The sequence below is a fragment of the Choloepus didactylus genome (genome assembly GCF_015220235.1).
Source record: "Choloepus didactylus isolate mChoDid1 chromosome 11 unlocalized genomic scaffold, mChoDid1.pri SUPER_11_unloc3, whole genome shotgun sequence".
In the NCBI taxonomy this organism is placed as follows: domain Eukaryota; kingdom Metazoa; phylum Chordata; class Mammalia; order Pilosa; family Megalonychidae; genus Choloepus; species Choloepus didactylus.
Window position 1 is genome coordinate 1,539,173 of NW_023637580.1, and position 25,201 is coordinate 1,564,373.

General features: G+C 38.6%; 1 protein-coding gene and 1 pseudogene across 1 annotated transcript in view; one reads left to right on the forward strand and one right to left on the reverse strand.

Moving 5' to 3' along the window:
- Positions 1–25,201, reverse strand: part of LOC119524630 — a 204,590-nt gene that overhangs the window by 94,527 nt on the left and 84,862 nt on the right. Inside the window, exons 3-4 of the mRNA XM_037823337.1 lie at positions 12,365–12,665; positions 7,452–7,603 (exon numbers count right to left, since the gene is read on the reverse strand). Of these exons, the coding sequence (XP_037679265.1) occupies positions 7,564–7,603; positions 12,365–12,665 (341 nt within the window). The 3' untranslated portion in view covers positions 7,452–7,563. The remainder of the gene's footprint in view (positions 1–7,451; positions 7,604–12,364; positions 12,666–25,201) is intronic.
- Positions 19,287–21,326, forward strand: LOC119524666 (annotated as a pseudogene).

Consider the following 25,201-nt stretch of genomic DNA (forward strand, 5'->3'; position numbering starts at 1 on the left):
ATGTGGATGGCAGGAAGATGTGCTAGGAAGGTCAGACTAGGCCACCTGGCCCAGGGGCCATCCAGGTGTTTAGAGCAGGGAGCTCTGACCACTCTGCGGTGACTCTCAGTCTCATGGCAACAACAAAGGAAATCACCTCTCTCCCAAGCACTGTAATAGACTCTGGCTTCCCGCTCTGGTTGGGAGAGGAAAAGGGAAAGTGGGGAGAGGAAGGAGAAGAAAAATCCTTGTTTTGCAGTCCCAGTAATTAGTCCTAGAGGATTTCTCCAAATGCTGCTCGGGGTGGAAGGGCCCAGGAAAAAGAGGAGTCACCAGGCTTGCTATGCCAGCCACCGTGGAGCTGGCTCCCTGCTTGAAATTCAAACGAGAGCTGCTCTGACCTTCCCTGTCACATACTTTATTTCAGAGACAGTTTACAAGGCCTCTCCACCAGGCGGGCCATGTTTCAGTTTAAACAGAAATACTCTCATAGGTGTTGGATGCGAGTTAATGACTACACTGAAATCATCCTAATTAGGCTCTGTTGTTACACACTGCCCTTTGGGGGCAGCCACTGTTGTCACAGAAAGTCTTTTGTAGAAAAATAATTGGCCTGAGAGCTCTTCCTCCCACTTCACGTACCTATCTCCTCTTTCCCTTTTTTTTTTTTTAATAATTATTTATCTTTCAATCTTTCAGACTTGATCAGGAAGACTGTTCACCTCCTGTCACTGTGAACCTTAGGGAAGGTAAGAAGGTGATCAGCTGCAGGCAGGAGGGAGGGAACCGCAGCCCATCCTTTGAGGGGTTCAAGCTGGCATTACCTTATCAGCAGGGAAATGGGAATGAGGTTTCTATCAGGTTCCTTACCTTCTGTTTTGTAGGGGCCAAGTCCCAAGGGGAGTGGTAGACTTATTCAGAGAGCCTTGCCACCCTCCAGGTATGGGGCAGGATTAAGTGGGGGAAGCCAGGACAGGTTTCATCAGTAAGGTTCATTGATCATTTACATATATCTACTTTCAAACGCCATGTAGTTTGAGCTCAAGCAATTTTCAATCCTGTTCCCTATAGAATGACCCAATATTGATATTTTCTTCCCCTCTCTCAACTTTTCTTTTCCTTTGTTTGGAATAATTGAGCCAGCTGCATTATAGAAAAAAACAGTATCATACAAATAAACACTTAGCAATTTAAGGGGGTCTATCTAACGCTGGAGAAAGAGCCAAAGTACGATAAACACAAGAAATGCTTGTAGGCCACAGCTAGTTGAGGTTAAGGAGAACGGGTAATGGGCTATCACTTGGAGGAAAAACTCCACTTTTTCCTAATTCTCTAACAGTTAATAAGAGTGTTTTACTGAAGTGGGAAAGCCTCAAAGTGGTTAAAAATTAATTCTAACAACTAACAGCCTAAATCCCAAGGAGGCTGAGAGTGTGCTTAATATCCTCACCTATAACTGAGAAGCTTGGCTATACTTTCTAAGACTGCTTCCAAACATAAAAATATTTGTAAAACCTATTCTGAGATGAAAATTTAGAAAAAAAAAATTTTTTAATGAAGTTTCACAGCAAAATGCTATTTGAGGCAGGCTGGCCAAAAAAAAAACAAAAAACAAAAAAAACAATGTATTCTTGTCAATAACAAAGTGGAAAGAATTAAGAAAAGTATAAAAGCATGCCACTGTTTACCTGTTTAATGGTAACTACTTTCCTGTTTAAAAGTTTAGGAGCTCATGTCTGGTGTAATAGCACTTTGCTACTCAGAGGATGGCCCCTGGACCAGCAGCTGCAGCTTTACCTAGTTACTGTTAGAAATGCAGAATCTCCTTGTCCACCCCAGATCTCAGAGTCAGAATTTGTACTTAAACAAAATCCCCAGAAGATTTACATGCACATTAAATGTGAGAAGTCATCCCTTACAGCATTCTTACCTCATCAGAGCTCCCTATTCCACCCATAAGTTAAGGTTTCTCTCACTCTGGAACTTTACTCTAAAATCCCCTTCATCTCTCTCAATACCATAGCAAGAGCCACAAGATCTAACTCCTCACTCAGTTTCCAGAAGAAGCTGAAAAGAATAAAACACAGAAACTAATTGGATTTTCAAGGAAAAAAAAAGAGGAATAATGAAAGCTCCTCTTTTTTGAGAAATCTGTTATAGTGCTTTTTTTGTTTGTTTGTTTGTTTGCTTGTTTTTCTTGGCATGTGGGTGGTATTTCAGAGAGCCTGGAATCCCTTCAAAAAAAGCCATAAAAATTAAAATACTGATTTAGAGACCTCACATTCTTTTCAACTTCTCTTAAGAGCTAATACGAGTCATAAGCCCACAAAAATCTTTGCTATAGGAAAAAACACTCCACCAGTGATGCTAAAAATTCAATTAATGTTCTCTGCAACTATAAAAGGACTAGTTTCTCATTGATTTGACTTCCACTTGCATTTTGTTAGGATCTGGTTGTAGAGGTTTGTTTACCTTGATATGTTTCAAACAAAAGTATCTCCTGACTCTGTGTGTGTGGATTTAATATGTATATATATTACGTAAATCTATGTGTGTATATATGCACCTCCTTTCTTCTAAACGATTAAGCAAGTTTATTTCATGACCCCTCCGAACACAGACCACAGCTGGGCAGCCTGAAGCCTGCCAGGGCCTTCCACAGCAGTGTTTGTGGGGAATACCTCTGTCACTGCCTAAACAAGGCATCAATAATTAAATTCCCATTTATAAAAAGAGGAAATTATTCATGCCATCAGCAGTCCCCATCAATAACAATGAGAAACCTATCTCATTACCCCATCACACTGTGTGCAAACAGAACTGCCCATTGCTGACAATAAATATTTGATAAGTGAGGAAACAAAGGATAAACCAAGGATGCAGACAGAGGCAGCACCGGCCCTCCTAGATCATCTTCTCTATTTGGCTGAAATCCATCCATACATGACTGCAACACAGTCCATCAGCCCTTCTTTATTTCATATCTAAAAGCAAAATAACAAATCTTGGTTCCCCCTTTTTCCTCTCTGGCTTTAGTGAAAGAAAAAATTTCCAAAAGAAGCTTCTCGACCCGCCCCCCTCTTTTAAAATAAAGCACTGTATTTGAAATACTCAACTAAGCTCAACACCCTTATTGGAATTTAGTGGAAGATGACTGGATAATTGAGGCCAAAGCTCTAGGTTCAAGGATCAGCTCCTCCATGGACCAGCTGGGGAGGCCTTGGGGAAGCTACTTCGTTACCTCTGTGCCTCAGTTTCCACAAAGCAAATGAAGCATTTAGAAAAGCAGATTTCTCTTTCCGCTCTTAAGAAGTTTCTTTTCATGGAATGTTTTTGTCCCCATAGAAAAATACAGGAAAATCACAAGCAAATATTAGAGAGGTGGTGTGGTTTTCTGTTTGGTTCTGACTTTGCTGCCACCCATGGAGAAGTGATATTCCAGTCCCTATTTCCCTCCACTCTGTTGAATGGGGATAATGGGGATTATTTTCTTACACAAGGTTATTCTCTGTTCCTACCCATCATTTATTCTCCACCCTCCTCGGCCCTTCTCACTGTCCCAGCAACTGACATCTGCTGACAACGCTGACCAGGTTTCTCTTGTATTCTGGCTTCCTGATGGAACAGGCTGCTGGAAAGCACTGAGAGCAGAGGGCAGGAACTAAAAGATTTCAGGATAATTCTTCACCCTTCCCCTCCCTATCTCCACAACCCCTCTATGAGAGCACTATGTCTTTCCATAACCCCAACTCCCACCATCTGGTCCCTTCCCCATAGCTCCAGCTCTTTCACATCATGGGCTCTGATTACCATTTCCCCTTGGCCCCATAGCTCCAGGCACAGCAGCAGCTCCAGGCTGTTGTTGGCCTTTGGGTGTCTTGCCATCCCTTGCTGGTCCCTGTTACCCTGCCTACATCTCTGTAAGTTGCCCTTTCAATAAAGGCCTCTCTCTGAACCAACTGAGTTCAATTCTGTTTTATACCCAAGCACTGAATGACATACAGGGCTAGTATTAAGAACAACCAATTTAAAAGAAAAAATGAGGGCTTCACCACTCAGTATCTCAGATACTCCATTTCTGCCTTCAACAAATATAATATCAAATACTTCATGGGGTTATTTCTGAAAATCAATGGAGGTATTAGCCATAAATATTAATAAACTTAAAATCCTGTCCTATACAAATACTATAATTGTCCTTAGTCCAATTGCATTATTTTCTGATTTTCAGAGCAATAAGGGTCCAAGTAAGCCCTCTGAAGGTATGAAACCTTGTTTTACACTAATTTTATTTCTTCTAGGTGCTTCTAGTTAGGCACATAGATTTTCTGCAAATATTTGAATTAAAATTGAAAGATTGGAGTGTTTATCAAGCTGCTTTAAATTAAAAAGCAAAACATTGAACAAAGCACCCATCTCTGCAAGATGAAATTAGAAATATCTATTAGCTTGCCCATTATATCAAGCTTATGAGAAATTCCCAACATTTCTGCCAATTATCTTTTTGTAATTAAAGCACATCAATACATATAAAATGCATTCAGAAAAGCAACAGTAGTCCTTCTAAGGGCCATCAGATATGGTGTATGATTCTTGTCCCATGATCGGAAAGCTTCTTCAGTTTCTTGGCAATTAGGTGGGACCCTTAATGTAACTGAAATTTGCACCTGATAATAGCTCCATTCTCTATTCAACACATCATGGGTTCATGCTTACTCTGAAATTTTATTTTGTGGGAGGACTGAGTTTTGCATCGCTTTTACATTATATTGAATTCTGGAATTCTAATTCTTCCTCAAATTTTTGAACGTGCAGAAGTCTGATGGGAAAAACTACAGAAGTGGGAAGTATTAGATATGAGTAGAGGAGATTATAAATTGGGATCTTTTTGCTCTAAGAGAAATACTTCTTTTAGTCTTGTAAACTTCTAATCTCTTAGTTCAATATCACTTCACCTAGAAGCATCATAATAGTCTTTCCCTGACAGAACTCTCATAGCTTTTTATTTTAGTTTATATCATGATGGAAACTATGATTTTAGTTGAAGTAGAACTGTGATGTATGTTTCCCAATTTATATAGCTGCTTTCTTATTCTGAACTACTTCCTGTTATAAAAATACAAACCCACAGAGAGAAAGGAAGAGAGAGAAAGAAACAGTACATTTCAGGGAGTTCAATAACCTTGGAAGCCCCCACTTGAGACACTGTATATTGTATTACTTGGAAAGAAGAGGAGATAGAAAAAGCAAAGAGAAAGGAAAAGGAGGTGGCAGGGGTGGGGGGTGGGGATGGGTGTTTCAACAGAAAAAAGAAAGAGTTCTATTTCCTATTCTTCGATAGGAAAATGTAGGGATGGATGTGAGGGAGGGACCCCTCAGATGTGGGTGCAGAGGTCAAGAACACCTGTTTGCCAGCTCGGCCACCTGCTGGTGTGTAAGTGTGGAAACATTTCTTCACCTCCCTACACCTCAGCTTTCTCTTCTGTAAAACTAGGGTAATAAGAATGGCAACTTCCTAGAGTTTTTCTGGGGATCAAGGGAGTTAATTAATGTGCAGGACTTAGGACTGAGTCTGACAAATAATAAAGTCAGATTTATATTAACTACTGTTAATACTGTTATCTTCATCATCACTTTTTAAATCCTAAGTCCTCAGGTCAGAATTTTGCCACTGGTTAAGATTTTTCCAAATGTGTCGACATGTGACTTAAATGTAGGAAACATATCTTCACATCCCAGCTAGGTGTCCTCCTTTGTAAGCTCCAAGGGAAGCCCTTCCAGCTCCCACATCCAAGGCTCCCAGGAAGCCAGATCCACCAAGCCCTTGGGTACATATATTTTAGAACAGGAAGGAAGCTTAAGGATAATACTGCTCAGTTCATATAATTTGTGGCAGAGACAAGCTCAGAGACATGTATGACACTCTGGCTAGATTTCTTGCAAAGGTCTGTTTGTCAGACATGGGGCTGGCAAGGGGATGATATCCTTAAGCAGAGACAGGCCCCTCGCATTACTCACTCTGCTGGGGCCCCTGTCTCACAGCCTACCAACCTCTTTTTCTGTGTTTTCCTGAGACTAGGATTCTAAAAGACAATCTATGTCCAGCGAGACAGAAAAGTCATCTAGAACCATATTTTAACTTTTTCCCATTTCTCCCATAAAACCTGGCACTTTCCCTCACACACAGTAGGTCCTGGAAAAAAACGTGGATTAAAAATGCAGATTTAGATTGATTTGCAATGATGTGTATCTACCACCATTCCTTCCTCACCCTTAGAATGATATGACATATAGGTCATATAGTATAGATTAGGACAGAAACAGCTCTTAAGAACTTTGAATTTCCTGTTGTTTCAGAACTCCAACCATATTCCTTATACTCCTGAGATTTTAAAAATCCACAGTTTAAAGGTTAATAGGCAAATATATTTATTTATTTATTTATTTATTTCCTAAGGGGCCACTGCAATAACCTGGTGATATTCCTCAAACATCTTTCCACCAACATGCACAACATTGGCTCCCGTTTGCGCACATCCCTTAGCACACATGAAACTGCTTTATCAACTCAAAAAGCATTTCTGGCTTCAAAGTAAATGCAAACTTTGGATGGCTGCCAAATCCTATTTATCAGTGTAACAAATAATATTTACCAATTGCTTCATTTCCGTAAATTGTTTTCCGTCCTCAGGACATGCTGTTTGCATCTTAATTTAGCACTAATTTCCCTGCACTAGAAACTTCTCCCATGTGTTTTACCTTTTCCCTGCTTCTGACAAAAGTAAACACTGACTTGGACAGCTCTAGCAACCCACTAATACAAAGGATTAGTGCATTCTGCCTCAGGCAATGTCTTTCTTCCTGCCCTGTAGGGATTGCCCAGCTATCAGATGTAATTTTGATTCTTGATGTTTTAGCAATCGTGCATGGGACTTCATTAGGCAAATGAGACTGACATCTCTAACAATGTGTAGGAACATGTCCCAGTCAAGGACACAAACACGGTTGCCTCTAGGATGAAGAATGTTGAAAAGGAAGGGATCTATGGAAGAGGAATGAGGAAAAGAATCAGCTCAGAATTTAGGCCTAAATCTGGGATGTGATTCATCTTTTACCAATCACTGCTTGATTTTTTATGTTTTCCATTTTTACTGCAACCTGCATGTCTACAATCAGAGGCAAAGAAAGCACTTCAGACAAGTCGAGATGACAAGGAGATCTTAAAATTAAATTAAATTCTCTCTCAGAGAGATAATAAATAACTTCTATGCCTTGTGATAGAAACCTAACCCAAGGTGTCCCCAATTTAAGCTTTGCAAGTGAAAACAGGTGAGCCACTTTGAGCCAGTTATCCAGGCTCAGATCGGGAGGGGGCATGTCAGCAATCAGACTCTGGCTGTCCCTTCCTCCAATCTAACCTGTGCGAGAGGGTGGGACAAATCCTCCTCCCACCCTGACTCTATCTTACTCACCAGCTCGGTAAGCTTCAGGGGCTCTGTTTCACCAAACCAGACGTCAGCTCAGTGGTTCTCAACATTCTCATGCAGTGCCTCCTGGAAAGTCCATTCAAAATCCATGCTTGCTCTACATCCTCAGAAGGTTGGAGTGGTTGGTGTCTAAGAACCTGTAATTTTAATAAGCTTCATATGTTGAGTCCAAAATAAACATCCTTCATATCACATATTAAAAAAAAAATAGTGACAATAGAAGTTAAAGAACTTGTCCCAGGCCTAGCTAGTGCTAATTAGATGTAGAGCTGGTCTCAGCTGAGCCTCCTGATTCTCTCTCCTCTTGACCTTCTGGTTGCAGTAATGAGCCTCTGCGTCAACTTTCAATACCTCTCTCATATTTTCAAGGTCCTTCTTAATACAGTAACTTTGCAACTAAACTCTCTCCCAGTCCTTGGGCACACCCAGGCCCCTATACTTTAGACAGGCAGCTTTCCTCACTCTAATCACTCTATTCTTCCATTGTGTGTCACTTTCACATGGAAACCATCTCCTCCCTGCCCAGTTACCCCTTTTGTTCTTCAACTTTCCACTCAATTCCCACTTCTTCCTCCACCAAGCTTTACAGAACTATTCTCCCCTCCCTCACCTCCCTCTCTCCTTCATCACACTTAGTCCTTTTATTGCACACCTCAACCACTAACTAAATATTATTTTATATTGTTTAATTTTTTCCCAAGTAGATCGTGGTTCCTTAATGTCCAGGTCTGTCCCTTACATTTTTTTCAGTATCTCTCCCAACACCCAGCACAGTGTTGGAAATTAATGAGAAATTGACAGATATGCTGGTTACTTATCATCCTGTCATCATACCACATTGTCAATTGATACATTTGTCCTGTTTTTAGACTTTACGCTTTCTAAATGCAGATTTTAATTGGCTTGAAAATCACAAGCTATGCAGTCACTGGATATAACCCAAAGCTCAAACTGTCAGGCCTTATGACATGTATGTTTGTTCTCCAGAATGATTTTTTAAACTAGACAAGTATTTCAAAATTAGGAGATTCCACATAAAATCTGAATTCACAGATGCTCTTAGAAAACTGGAATACTCTGCTCACATTCCTACAGATCAGAAATTGTCTTGAACTGAGTAAAACCAGCTGCCTCCTGCAAACTGGGTGTGTGAGGCCCAATTTGCCACACTCGCCACCCTTCCTGCGGTGCCCCCAACACTGAGACTGAGTGCTAGGAGTCATTTATTATTGTGCTTTACTGGAGTTTTACATATAATAGGGAAATGACTGCAGGGGCCATCACCATCAAAGAAGAGAAATCAAAAGATTGTCAAAAAAGGCTACTTATTTAAATATATATATATACTAGAGAATAAATGCCTTTGTAAAGGCAAGGAATAACCTTGAGTGTTTAATATGAAAACCAAGCATGTCTATGCATTGTTTTTATGCCTGCCTGCCTCTTTCCCTCCTATTGGAGTCAATGAACACTCATATTGGTAACCACAGATCTAGTACGTAAGGGAAGGACTGAACTGAGCATGGTGCATCAGTCACACAGGCTAAGTTATGCTGCAGTAAGGAACAACCTTAAAACAGCAAATGCTATTTCATGTCCTTCAAGGGTCAGCTCTGCCCTATGTGTCTTGACTCTGGGACTCAAGCTGACAGAGCAACCACCATCTCAAATAGTTAGTCATCATGCTAAGCAGAACACGAGCTCTGATGAGGTCTCACGTTGGCAACTAAGTGCTCCAGCCTGGAAGTGACACATAACACTTCCACTCACAACTCGCTGGCCAAAACACTTAGTCACATAGCCCCAATCCAACTACAAGGAGATACAGCCTGCTTTGTGTCTGAAGGGCAAGGATCTGGAAGTAAGTGATGACAGTCCTGATAGCTACTGTGAAGCCTGCAGTATCGCTACCTTCAGGAATGCTAACCCTGCCCCACACAGCATGGGATGCAGTGGTCACTTTTTTGATGTGCTGCTGTGATGATCAGCTGGATGGCTGGGTCCAGCAGAGCTTCTTTTCAAGCCTGTTCACAAAGAAAAGCCTTTCTTGGCTAGAGGCTAGGCCTGCCTATAATTGTGCCTAACAGTCTCTTCCTGAATGCCTCTTTGTTGCTCAGATGTGGCCCTCTTTCTCTAGCTAAGCCAATTTGGCAGTGAAATCACTGCCCTCCCCGCTATGTGGGATCTGACACACGGGGGGTAAATCTCCCTGGCAATGTGGAATATGATTCCCAGGGAAGAAGCTAAACCCACCATCCTGGGATGGAGAACATCTTCTTGACCAAAAGGGGGATGTGAAAGGAAATGAAATAAGCTTCAGGGGTAGAGAGATTCCAAAAGGAGCCAAGAGGTCACTCTTGTGGGCACTCTTACGCACGATATAGATAACCCTTTTTAGGTTCTAATGAATTGTAACAGCTAGCAGCAAATACCTGAAGCTATCAAACTACAACCCAGAACCCATGAATCTTGAAGACGGTTGTATAAAAATGTAGCTTAACTGGGGTGACAATGTGATTGGGAAAGCCATATGGACCACACTCCCCTTTGTCCAGTGTATGGATGGATGAGTAGAAAAATGAGGAGGGGGCAAAAAAAGGCACCCGGTGTTCTTTTTTACTTTAATTGTTCTTTTCCACTTTAATTTTTATTCTTATTATTTTTGTGTATGTGGTAATGAAAATGCTCAAAAATCAATTTTGGTGATGAACGCACAACTATGTGATGGTATTGTGAACAACTGAATGCATGGTGTGTGAATATATCTCAATAAAAATGAATTTAAAAAAATACAAAGTACTTTTCTATTCCTATTGTTTCAAAAACATTTTAAAAGTTGGAAAGCATGGTCAATTCTGGCAACAGATTGTTTTGATGCCTACTGAATTGGTCTTCTGTTGGTTGGTTGTTGAATTCTGTTGAACTTAGAGCTTATACTTCCCAATGGGAATTTTTCTTTTTACCATTTCTTGTGCCATACAGGTCAGGTGTCAATATCCCAGTCATGTTTGCTTTGGAATAGTTTATGGTAATTATCCATTACATAAATATTTGAAAGAAATCACCTGGGCCCGTAGTTCATCCACTTTTGTAATTAAAAATTGTCTGTTAAATTAAAAAAAAGAAATCACTTCACCTCCATCAAATATTTCCACCTGTATCATCCTCTTTATGGAACCTATATGCAACTCAAAATTTTGATGAATAATGGGATACTTACACAATCTCAAAAATATCTCCCCACAAATAACTCATCAATTGCAAAAGGATTAATAATATCTTTTCTGTAAAGAAACTTCATGGATACCACCCTAGCTGAGACATGAGCGGCAATACCACCACCGAGACAAATGGACATCACAGGCCTCCTGGCAGGATGCCCTGGGGACACAAGTATCATTTCTGTGACATTCCTGCAAAAACTTATAACCTGAATTGATAATAAGCAAACAGCAGACAAACCCATACTAAGGGACATGCTACACAACATTTGGTCCATACTCTCACAAACTGCCAATACATGAATAACAAAGGGACCGAAGAACTGTTTTATAGTTAAACTAAAGAGACCCAACAGCTAAAACAATGCATAATTGTGGACTGGATCCTCCTCCAGGGAAAAACATCTATGAAAGATGCTGCTGGAATAATTGGCAAAATTTTCTGAATATGGGCTTTTGATTAGTTAATAGAATTGTATTAATGTTAAATTTCTGATTTAGATCATTGTACTGTGGTTAGGTCTAAGAATGTCCTTGTTCTTAGGAAACAAACCACAATTTAAAGGTAAAGGGGCACAATATATCCAACTTACTCCCAAATGTTTCAGGAAAAAAAGTGGATATATAAGGAGAGAGTGAATGGCAAAGCAAATGAAGCTAAATGTCAGAAATTGGTGAATCTGGGTAAAGTATATACAGAATTCTTTGCAACTTTTCAGTAAGTTTGAAATATACCCCAAAATTACACAAATATATAAAATAAACACACAATTCAAAATACATTCATAATCCAGAGCATCGACCTACAATCTAGTCTATTCCTCAGCTATTCCATGGCAGAAGTTACAGAAATAAAGGCTAATGTATCAACAGAAACAATCAGTAGATTCATTAATTTAGGGCCCTGTCAGCATTTCTATTAACTTAAACTATTTTTTCACCTGAATAAAACTCTTTAGACTTCCTTAAGTGTCCTGCCTATAACTTATATGTTTAAACTCTCAAAGTACAAATTCCATACTTTCCTCCAGGTGAGACCAACATTATTCTCCTGTGCTAACAAGTAGGCGAGGCTAATTTCTATAATCTAATGATAGAACTTTCTGTGTGTATAAATTTTTTTCTAATCTATACAGTTCCCTATCCTCTTCAAAATCCAATTTACATCTCTGGGATTTCAAATACCACAAGCTCTTGTTTTTGTCACATCAAATGAACTATTTCATTCCTTTGCGTCTTTAAAAAAAAGTTCAATAAATCTTTGCTCACTGCTAGCTTTACTATCTTGCTCCCAATATTTCTTTGGTCAAGCTTTTCTAACCGCTCTGGAATAATCCACAGGTAATTAGAATTTCTTACCTTCTTTAGACTAAAAGGAGCCAATTTATCACAAACTGTCATGGATTCTGATGGTAAATTACCAAGAGCCCAATTACTAACAGAGGCAAGGAATCTTCTTTCCAATTAAAGTGATTGATTTCTTAGCAGACCTAGTACACTTTTTAGTTATGCTCATTCCCATCAAATGTGAGAAAATTCTTCCTCATTTTACCTTCCTTCCAAAGAATAGGATACAACAAACACTAATCATACCGTGCTCATTTTCCTTCTGCCTTAGCAGCTACCACAAATACCAGACAATGGGTTAGCTTAAACAATGGGAATTTATTGGCTTACCGTTTCAGAAGCCAGAAGTCCAAATAGCAGCACTGGCCAGAAGACTCACTTGCTCCTGCGTCAGCAGCATTCTTGTCGGCAGCCATTTCAGGGGCTCCTTCGTTTGTCCTACGCAACGTGACGTCCTCTTCTTTCTCTTCCGGGCTCCCGTTGGCTTCTGGGCTCCGTTTACTTCCGGGTTTCTTGACTTCCGGCTTCTGGCTCCTCCCAGTGGCTTTCTGTCCTACGTGGGTATTTCTTCTGCTCAGAATGGCCTCCAGTGATTCTGATAAAGGTCCACCCTCATTCAGTGAGGTCACACCTTAATTAAAAATAACGTCCTCATGAGGTCCTATTTAGAATGGGTTCATCCCCCAGATTTGCAGATTAAGACATGACTAAGCTGGAGCAGAGAGCAACACCGTGGCTTCTCCCTTCCTCCTGCCCTCTGAATTCCTGCTGAGGCTTTCCGTGGGCTGACCCTGCCTGGAAGATAATCAGCAGGGAAACCTGGGAATGGGGTTGCAGGGTCAGCCCCCTGAGACACAGCGCTGAGTAGTGGCAAGGCCAGGGTTGGCTCGTAAGCAAACGCCTGTGGCCAGCATGTCTCTTAAAGACACTGAATCAATAATAAATAATCTTTCAAAAGAGGAATCACCATACCCAGGTGGTTTCCCTAATGAATTCTACCACACAGTTAAGGAAGAAATGACACCAATTCTCCATGATCTTTTCTAGAAAAACAGAAACAGAGGGAATGCTTCCTAATTCATTCCATGTGACCAGCATTGCCCTATTCTGAAAATCATACAAAGAGTTTACAAGAAATGAAAACTGCAAAACAATATAATGCATGAACCTAGACAGAGAAATCCTCAACAAAATATTAGCAAATCATTTGCAACAATGTATAAAAATATTAAACAACATGACCAAGTGGGATTTATTCCAAGTATGCAAGACTGCTTCAACATTTGAAAATGAATCAATGTAATCCACCACAACAAAAGAATAAAAGAAGAAATATCATGTGATCAAACCAATGGAAAAAACAAATCTTGACAAAATCTAAACCCTTTCATGGTAAAAACTCACAGCAAACTAGGAATAGAGGAGAACTTCATCAATTTGATGAAGAACTTCTACAACAAGTGCTACAGCTAAAATCATTTTTAATGGTGAGAAACAGGATGCTTTCCCCTAAAATCAGGAACGAGGGACATCATACACAGACGTTCTAGCTAGTGCAATAAGACAAGAAAAGGAAATAAAGATGTACATTTTCTATATAGAAAAATCACAAAGTTTTTTTTTTGTTTTTGTTTTCCACAAAGAATCGATCAAAGAACTGAAATTATAAAGGTGTATAGAAAATCACAAGATCCAAGGTTCATATACAAAGATCTATTGATTTCTTACATATCAGCAATTTCTTAATTTGAAAAATAACAACATTTATAATAGCAATCCCGACACTGAAATACTTAGGTAGATAATCTAATAAAATATGTACAGGACTTACATGGAGAAGCACAATAAAAACTGATGAAATAAAACCAGAAGATCTAAATAAATGGAGATATATTGCTTAGTCACAGCTTGGAAGACTCAATATTGTTAATGCTTCCCAACTTGAACTATTTATTATACACAGTCCCAATCAAAATCCCAATGAATTAGCCTGTAGATATTGATAAATTAATTCTGAATTTCACTGGGAGAAGCAAAGAACCTAGAACAGCCAACTGAACAGAGAAGATGAATTTAGTTGATGACTCACACTAGACCATTTCAAGACTTACTATAAGTCCACAGTAATCAAAATAGTATAGTATTAAACAAAGAAAAGTAAATAAAAGTGATAGTGTAGTATTGGCAAAAGAATAGATATACACAGATCAATAGAACAAAAAACACAACAGGCAGCCCAGAAATAGACCAACATAAATATAGTCAACTGACCTTTTTTCTTACCTTTACCAATAAGTTTTGTTTGTTTATTTATTTATTTATTTATTTATTTATTTATTTTTATTGGGATTGTTCAGATACCATACAATTATCCAAAGATCCAAAGTGTACAATCAGTTGCCCCTGGTACCCTCATACAGCTGTGCATCCATCACCGCACTTAATTTTTGTTCAATTTTTAGGAACTTTTCATCACTCCAGACAAGAAATAAAGTGAAAGATGTGAAAAGGAAAAAAAAAAAAAAAGAAAAAAAAAGAAAAGGAAACTCAAATCCTCCCATATCTCTAACCAACCCCCCTCAATTGTTGACTCGTAGTGTTGGTATAGTACGTTTGCTACTGTTTGTGAAAGAATGTTGAAATACTACTAACTGTGGTATATAGTTTGCAATAGGTATATATTTCTTCCCTATATGCCCCTCTATTATTAACTTCTAGTTGTATTGTCATACATTTGTTCTGGTTCATGGAAGAGTTTTCTAATATTTGTACAGTTAATCATGGACATTGCCCACCACAGGATTCAGTTTTACACATTCCCATCTTTTGACCTCCAACTTTCCTTCTGGTGACATATATGACTCTGAGCTTCCCCTTTCCACCTCATTCATTTGGCACTGTTACTTATTCTCACATCTTGCTACCAACACCTCTGTTCATTTCCAAACATGTAAGTTCATCCTAGTTGAACATCCTGCTCATACTAAGCAACCACTCCCCATTCTTAAGCCTCATCTTGTATCTTGGTACCTTATATTTCATGTCTATGAGTTTACATATTATAACTAGCTCTTATCAGTGAGACTGCAAAATTTGTCCTTATCTGTCTGGCTTATTTCACTCAGTATATTTTGCCATTGAGGTTTTGTCATCAACCCATTTTTTTTAAGATGGTTTTTTTCACACACCATACATTCCATCCTAAGTAAACGATTGATGGTTCTCTGTATGGTCACTTATTTATGTGTTCACCACCTTCACCACTATCTGTATAAGGGCATCTACATTTCTTCCACAAGGCAGGAGGGAGAGTCAAAGAAGGTAGAGAGGCAAAAGAAAGAGGAAAAAAATGACAGCTAGGAAGTAGCAAAAGGAAAAGTAACCTTAAATCAAAGTAGAGTAAAGAGTCAGACAACACCACCAATGTCAAGTGTCTAACATGCCTCCCCTATCCCCCCCTCTTATCTGCATTTACCTTGGTATATTGCCTTTGTAACATCAAAGGAAGCATAATACAATAATTCTGTTACTTACAGTTTCTAATTTACATTGATTGCATCCGTCCCCTAATGCCTCCCCATTTTTAACACCTTGCAAGGTTGACATTTGCTTGTTCTCCCCTGTAAAAGAACATATTTGTACATTTTATCACAATTGTTGAATACTCTAGATTTCACCAAGTTACACAGTCCCATTCTTTATCTTTCCTCCTTTCTTCTTGTCTCACATGCTCCCAACCTTCCTCTCTCAATCGTATTCATAGTTATCTTTGTTCAGTGTACTTACATTGCTGTGCTACCATCTCCCAAAATTGTTTTTGTTGCAAACCATGCACTCGTGTCTTCTCCTATCACTCTGTATTGCTCCCTTTAGTATTTCCTGTATGGCGGGTGTCTTGTTCACAAAGTCTCTTATTGTCTGTTTGTCAGAAAATATTTTGAGCTCTCCCACATATTTAAAGGACAGCTTTGCTGGATACAGGATTCTTGGTTGGTGATTTTCCTCTTTCAGTATCTTAAATATATCACACCACTTCCTTCTTGCCTCCATGGTTTCTGCTGAGAGATCTGCACATAGTCTTATTAAGCTTCCTTTGTATGCGATGGATTGCTTTTCTCTTGCTGCTTTCAGGATTCTCTCTTTGTCTTTGACATTTGATAATCTGATTATTAAGTGTCCTGGCATAGGCCTATTCAGATCTCTTCTGTTTGGAGTACGCTGCACTTCTTGGATCTGTAATTTTATGTCTTTCATAAGAGGTGGGAAATTTTCATTGATTATTTCCTCTATTATTGCCTCTGCCCCTTTTCCCTTCTCTTCTCCTTCTGGGACACCAATGATAGGTACATTCTTGTACTTTGTTTCATCTTTAAGTTCCCAGAGACTTTGCTCATATTTTTTCATTCTTTTCTCCATCTGCTCCTTTGGGTGTAGGCTTTCAGGTGTTTTGTTCTCCAGCTCTTGAGTGTTTTCTTCTGCCTCTTGAGATCTGCTGTTGTATGTTTCCATTGTGTCTTTCATCTCTTGTGTTGTGCCTTTCATTTCCATAGTTTCTACTAGTTGTTTTTCTGAACTTTCAATTTCTGTCTTATGTATGCCCACTGTTTTCTTTACAGTCTCTATCTCTTTTGTGAAATAGTCCCTAAACTTTTTGAATTGATTAGCATTAGCTGTTTAAAATCCTGTATCTCAGTTGAAGTGTACGTTTGCTCCTTTGACTGGTCCATAGCTTCATTTTTCTTAGTGTAGGTTGTAGTTTTCTGTTGTCTAGGCTTCTGAGCTCCTAGGCCACCCCAGTCAGGTTTTCCCAGATAACAGGCTCAGGTCACAGAAGGAGGAAATATTCAGTATCTGGTTTCCCTGATGGTTTTTCTCAGAGGATCGATACACCTGTGCTTTTCTGCCTGGCAGTTGCACCTGTCAGCCTGTCACTGCCTGTGTAAGAGGGTGTGGCCTGTGGCTCTCTTTCCCCAGGCTTTGGGATCTGGTTCTGGAAAAGCTTGGCCCCTTCCTTTCCTCTTGGGAAGCTATCCCCCCTCCAGAGACGTCATCTGCATTTCAATAAGTTCTTTGCTTCTCTGACTGTGCTGATCAAAGTGTTTTGATTTTAAAATGGCTGAGGCTGTCTTTACTGCAAAGTGCTGTGGGCTGAAAATGGCTGAGTTTTTTTCCACAGAGAGAAGAAAGGACAGAAAAGCTCCCAGGTTCACCCATCAGCCAGAGAGAGCACCCGACCCTCTGGGCTCCCCGTCCTGAGACAGATATGTCCCCTGACTCTCCCAAGGGCAGTTGTCATCAAAAGCCTCTGTCTGCTTGTTGAGGATTCACTGTCTGTATTCAGCAGTTAACATTAAAACCCCAGTTGGAGCTGGGCTGAGAGAGTGCTGCTCTCTAGCACCACAAGGCTTCTGTGAGGGAGGGGCTCTCAGCTCTTGGCTCTCAGTGCAGGTCTGCAGTTTTACTTACAGATTTTATGCTGTGATCTCGGGCATTCCTCCCAATTCAGGTTGGTGGATGATGAGTGGATAGTCACTTTTGTCTCCCTGCAGTTATCCCAGGTTATTTACTTGTTTTTTGGTCATTTATGAATTGTTCCAAGGGGGGACTAACAGTCTTCCACTCCTCTCTATGCTGCCATCTTAGCTCCTCCCTCCCAGTCAACTGATCTTTGATAAAGGAGTAAAAGCAATTCAATAGAGAAAGCATAGTCTTTTCAACAAATGCCATTGGAAAAATTGGACAACCGCAAGCAACAAAAAATGAAAAACCCAAACAAACTAGAAGTAGACCTCTCCCCTTGTATAAACATACATCAAAATCGATCATAAACCTAAAGGTAAAATTTAAAAAAAAACAACCATAAATCTTCTTGAAGAGAACATAGAAGAAAATATATATGACCTTGGTTTTGATGAGTTTTTAAATACAATGCCAATATCATGATCCATGAACAGAAAATTGAAAAAATGGGACAGTCTTACAATTAAAAACATCTGTTGCTAAACAAATCATTTTGAGATTGAAAAGACAAGCCACAGATTGGGACAAAATATTTACAAAACACACTTCAGATAAAGGATTTATTTATTTTTTTATTATTTAAAAATATACAAAGAACCATTAAAACTCAATAATGAGGAAACAAACAATCCAGTTAAAAATGGGCAAAAGATCTAAACAGGCACCTCACCAGATGGAAAATAAGCAGATGAAAAGATGCTCAACATCATTGTGATTAGGGAATTTTGAATTAATACAAGAATGAAATACCAGTGAATATGTATCAGAATGGCTTAAAAAAAAACAAAACAAAACAAAAGAACATTGTAAGAGCAAAGGAAGCAGCCTTCTGGCAAGAATGCAGAGCAACAGAATTTCTCACTCATTGATGATTGGAATGAAAATGCCACAACCACTGTGGAATACATTTTGACCATTCCTTACAAAGCAAAGCCTAGTTCTAACATATAAACCTGCAATCATATTCCTACATATTTACAGACCAATCTGAAAACATTGTCTTCACAAACTTATTTATTAAGCATCTGTCAAAGCTCATGGAAATGTACAGCACAAAGAGTGAAATTTAATGCATGTGAATTAAAAATAATAATGATTTGGGAAGTCAAGGGATCCCAGAATGAAATGCAGAATGTGACAAAGGAATCTAAATGTATTATGAATGCCTGAAGCAACTACAGTGAATACAGGGGAGGAATAAAGTGTGGTCTAATTAACTTTAGAAATGACTGGAGTCTTTAAGAGTAAAAACTAAAGGATGTATATATGCACTGTAGTATAGGTGATGAAGATGTTTCCAGTTGTAGGAAAGGTTAACAATTCTGAAGCCACTATACACGCATACTGGAAATGAACAATTAGATAAATGGATGGTGGATGGTGGATCCCCAGTTGGTGTAGGGGGTTACAGATAAGCAAAGGGAGGAAACTAGAATGACCCAAGTGCTAATAGATTAGAGTTGAAGAAATCAGTATGAACTCATGGTTAACTTAATATAGATACAGATTATTATATAGAAATATTTATAGATATGTGAATATAAAGGAGTTGGAATACTCACACAAATTTCCTCGTTCCGTCAGCCGAGAGGACCTAGAACCCATGACATCCCAGTAGCAAAAAAAATACCTAGCATTCCAGTCTTGCCTGCAAATACCATTTTCCAATAAAAGGAGCCAGAGCTCCTTGGAGAAATGGCTGATTCTAGAACTGGATTAGGAAATGCACAAAATGAACCTGGAACATCTTATGGAGCCAGAAAGTATGAAAATTCTTTTTTAAAAAGCCCAGAATGGTATCAAGAATGTCAAAGGAATTCAGATGCAACTGAAAGAGCTCCCAATGGCCAAAGTTGGAACAATTTGTGGACCAAAATAAATAAAGTAGTACTGGATTCTAACCCAAAATAAAAAATATGAGTCCATACTGTTATAAGAGACTGCTTGAATAAATAAATAAATGGTGGAGAAGAGACAAAGCTACAGGGCAGAAAAATTCCAAACAATTTCTGTTCATACTCTGCCCTTAAAATCATATTTGCAAAGATACCTGTTTTAACAGTGTGTAAAGAATCCTTTGTATCTCAAATTTTGGCTGGCCCAGAGCTTTTAACATGAGGAATAGTGCTGAATTCTTGAAATAAGACCTAGTTATTGAAAAAGGGGGAGGTTCATCTGTTTCAAGAACAACAAAGAACTCAAGTATATGCTCAGGAAAGCACACAGGATAAATCATCAAGGAAATGTGAGCAAGAACACATCAAAAATCACTTGGAAATTTTCCACACAATTTCAGAATTTACTGGATGCTAACGGAAGTGAATGATACATCAGCTGCATGCGTCAGTTTACATCTAGAATCCAGGATGGTCTAAGAGAATTGAGAAAAAACAAACCATTGGAAACACATATGCACAAACAGGGTCTTGTAGCAATTGATAAATATGGGGAAGCTGCTTTAAATTACTCTAAAATATATGTACAGACAGTATTGGATGTTCATAAAAAATATAATGCCCTGATAATATTGGCATTTAACAATGATACTGACTTTGTGTTTGCACTTGATAAAGCTTTTGACAATGATGCAGTTACCAAAATGGCTCTTTTGACAATGATGCAGTTACCAAAATGGCTCAAACAGCCAGTAAATCACCAGAGTTGCTGGCCTGGTATTGTTATTCCTCAATTAAGAAAAGCTCCAAGAACTCAGAATAAGCATAAATAGAAGGCACACTCTAATCAAGTACTAACAAGTTATGGTTGTCTTCAAGTGCATAGAGGATAAAGATGTATTTCAAAAGTACTATGTAAAAATGCTGGCCAAAAGATTTACACCATACAAGACAAGTGGTGTTGCTAAAGCCAGCATAATCTCTAAAGGGAACTTGTGATTTTGAGCCTACCTCTAAACTTCAGTGGATGTTTCAACAAATTGGTGTAAGCAAAGATTTGAATGAATAGTTTAAAAGTGTCTGATGAATTCACGATCCCTAGATTTAGGTCAGCATTCAAATTCTGAGTTCTGGATCTTGTCCCTTTCAGTAAACATGGCCTTGGCTTCAGAGTTGGAACATAGTTATCAGAGATTTACAGCTTTTTATACTAGTCATCACAGAGGCAAAAACTTGAGGGTGTTAAAGCAACTGTCTAAAGAAGAATTATTAACTAACTGTTTCAAAAACATAAATACTTTACAGGCAACTGCATTCAAGAAAGCAATCCTGCTTTGGTAAAACACAAAAGATGTCTACACTGAATAGTGGTTGACTGATAGCCCTCAAATTAAAATGGACAGTTCAGCAAGTCATACATATTTTATTGAAGTCTAAGTATTGGTCTTAGGAGACAAATGCAAATGTTCATGATGTGGAGTTGAAAGCCAGTTACCTTGTTAAAATTATAGGCTGGTTGTAAAAATAAGAAATCAAGGGTTATCATCAATATGCTAATGAAAACCAAGCAGAATCTGGAACAAGGAACCTCATGCAAAATTATTTAGGAAGACCACAAACTACTGATTCAAGCAGCTGTTGTGGGGAACATAAATATGGGGAAGATTATGAAGCACCAGGAGTTACATGGAGAATTACTAAATCAACTGTCCTCAAGATATAAAGTTTAGGTACAAGTGATCAAGAAGTGTATTGGCATCTTGGTTAAGAAAGAATATTCAGAGTGCATTGATGGTGAAAAGAACACTACATTTACAAGGCTTAACCCTTTTAGAAGGGGCTAACTGTGTGAGATGCAAGAAATAGTGTGATAAAAATATGAGAGGATAGAAATATGGAATAAAATTGAAAAGTCCAGAAGTAACCCTTATATTTATAGTCAATTGATTTTCAACATGAGGACTGAGACAATTAAATGGGATAAGTTGGAAGGGAGAATAAAGATCAGAGCAGAGATAAAAGAAATAGAGAATAACAGGAGCAAATCAACAGAACTAAAAAACTAAATTGGACGACCCAGAAAAAAGGAAAGAAGACTCAAATGACTAAAATTGGAAATGAGAGTTAAAATCTCAATCCATGACCTTTTCCCTTTGCTGATTTTCCTTTGTATCATTTCATTGTAATATCATAGCCATGAATACGCCTTTATGCTGAGCCTTCCTAGCAAGCTGTTGAAACTGGGGATGGTTTTTGAAGTCCTCTAGCAAACTACATAATATTTTGTGGATGATTGTTACATCAGTATTGATAAGAGATATTGGTCTGTAGTTTTTCTGACTTGTGCTGTCTTTGTCTGGTTTTACGAACAGGGTAATACTGAGCTCACGGAATGAGATGGGAAATATGTGTCCTCCTCTTCTATTTCTGGAAAGTGTGTTTCAAGTATTGGCATTAACTTTTGTTTAAATATCTGTTGGAATTATTCATGAAGCCATCTGGATGTGTGCTTAGACGATACCATTTTCATTCACTTATTCAATTCAATCATTCTTTTATTGGTTGATTCATTCATTTTTTGCTCATTCATTTATTCACTCAACCATTTTCTAGTTTTTATTTTACAGTTTACAAAGTGCTAGGTATGGTGACAAACAAGACAGAAACTCTACATTCTCTCATGAACCTTCCAGTCTAAAGAGGTAGACAGGTATTAACTCAAATAATACACTGTTATTAAATAGTAACAAATTGTGATGAAAATATGGGTTTTACATTTGTTCTTTTAAACAGCTCATTAACCTGATTAGAAATATATCTAAAAGAAAATTAAAAAGACTCCGAGGGAGAGTGTGGGAGGCAGTCCTATAAGCACATGAGATCTAGGACGACTGCTGTGACATGTCCTCTCATTACTCAGAAACAGTTCATGATTAAATTATTCTCCATTTCACTCTTGACAATTGAGATTGTCAAATATCTATGCCATTAGTGTCTTTATGCTCTGTGGCACTCTTCATTAGAAAACAGAGTTGCTTACAGAAAAATAGCTTAAAATTTCTTAGGAAATACATATAGGAGCTGCATTTTGATGATTGTCAAACTTTGTGCCCTCTATCTGAGAAGAATTTTCCTTATTCCACTTACAGGACTTTGCTTTAGTCTTTGATAGATTTAATTTTTTTCCTTTTCTGTTTTTATTGAGAAATAATTCATATATCATAAAAAGAACCCTTTTAAAGTGTACAATTTAGTGGCTTTTAGTATATTCACAAACTTCTACAACCATCATTACTATCTAATTCTAGAACATTTTCACCATCCCAAAAAGAAACCCCGTCCCCATCAGCGGTCATTCCTTACTACCTTCTCCCCCAGACCCTCACATCCCTATTTATTTTCTGTCTCTATGGATATTCCTGTTTTGGACATTTCATATAAATGGAATCATACGATTGTACAAATGGCCTTTTGTATCTGTCTTCTTTCACTTAGCATAATGTTTCCAAAGTTCAACCATGTTGTAGCATATATCAGAAAGTCATTCCTTTTTATGGCTGGATAATATTTCATTGTATGGATAGACCATATTGTTTATTCATTTCTCAGTTGACTGCTATTTGGGTTGTTTCCATTTTTGGCTATTATGACTAATACTGTTATGACCACTCATGTACCAATTTTTTGTGGACATATATTCTCAATTTTCTTGGGTATATACCTAGAAGTGGAATTCTGGGGTCATCTGATTTTTCTAACTTTAGCCTTTTGAGGAACTGTCAAACAAACTCTTTCTCATAGTGCTTCACTACTTTACATTCCCACCAGCAGTGTATGAGCATTCCAGTTTCACCATATCCTCTCCACCACTTGTTATTGTCCATCTTTTTATTATAGCAATCTTAGTAGGAGTGAAGTGTTCTGCCATTATGGTTTTGATTTCCATTTCCCCAACAGCTATTGATGTTGGACATTCTTTCATGTGCTCATTTACCACTTATATATGTTCTTTGAAAAAATATCTATTCAAGTCCTTTGAATAGATTTGATAGGTTTTTTTATAGATTTTAAAAGAAATGTGGCCCTAAAGTTTGCATAAGGTACATAGGTATAGGAGGGTCCTATCAATTTCTCCACATCACAAAAAATACAAATGCTTCAAGCAAGTGTATTGTCCCACACTTCCGACACCTTCAGCATGGCTTAAACTGCTTCCCAGATGTCATCTATTTGCCACTCATCAAGCTGAATAGTCTTGCTGAAAATAAAAGAAGCCTATCAGTAAAAGGTTAGGCTAAGAGCTGTGCCTTCAGAACCTGAGAGTTAACACTAAGCTGGCTGGAATAATAGATTGACAATCTTTAAATATCACCTAGACTAGTCTTTTCATTGACCAAATAAGAAAAATGAGGATCAGAAAATTTGAATAACTTTCTCCTGACCACACAACCAGGCCAGTACTGCAGCCTGGGTCTCACTTTCTGCTTCACTCTCATCCATATTTAATTTCATCAGTAGACACATTCAGTTCTCATTAAGGAAATTATTTTTCTTATTAAGCTATGCTATAAACTGATTTGCAAAGGGAAATAATAATAATAGTTATTTGCTTAAATAATATTTATACACACTAATAACATTCAATTAACAGGGACCATTCCAAGCACTTTGCATACTTTATCCCAAGAGAATATGATTAATGTGCAATAAGACTACATCTCTAGTCAATAATAAATGACCAAATTTATGAAGGAGACATGCAAAAACATTTAAAATATAACATATTAAGTGAAAAGTTTACGTCCTATCTTGGATTTTCCTCTACAATTTCTAGGGAGCTAGAATGGTATAGGAAGGAAAAATCATGAAAGAATTGAAAAACATGCACAGCAATTATATTCTGGGGAGATACTGAAATATTTAATGATAGTTTGAGGCATCTCCTTGTGTTAAAAGCAAATATGAGAAGAGCTCTGAAGTCACAGAAGTGTGGAGGACAAGAAGGAATAGTGGGGGGCCCTAATGAGTGGAGATTCATCAGGAGGAACCAGCCAGAACATCAGTTATTTGCTGCCCATGCCGGTCAGAACAGACAGGGCAATCCCTCCCTGGAGGCTGGGTGGTACCCCAACCCTTGTCCCCAAAGCCGTTTGAAAGACCCAATAGGAAACAACCCCGTGAAAGTAAAGCACTCCATGCTCAGCCCCCCTTAGTGGAGAAGACTGCTTCCCCAAACGCAAGTGGTATCCCTCTGCTAAGCTGGGGCCAGAAGTGCTGCTGTCCCTCTCTGGCCGTCCTGCCCAGCTTGGGGACCTGTAAATAACAAACCATTAAACTTTCTCATGCTAATTTTGTCAATGAACGGGTGCCCGCGATCCCACCCTGGGGGGCTGAGGAAGCTCTCCAAGGGACACCGGGGGCGGAGGTGAGGGGTGTGGGGGTGGGAGAAAGCCTCCTTTTTTCTGGACGGTTTCTCATAGAAACTGAATTCCAGGTAAATATGTTGTAATGCAAACTTTGACAAAAATAAATGGCTGCAGATACAAGGTAAGATAAATTTCAGTGAAAACCAAATAACTGTTGACTATGATCTTAACGCTTTAAGAATTCTATTCGTGACGATTCCATACCTCACGAAGTGTGATGACTCGAAATGCTTACTTCAAATAAAAGATGCTCCTGAATTGCACTGTCGTGCTTACGCCCGCAGCGCAGCGATTACGCCCTGCGTTTCTGGGCACAAGGCGCCGCC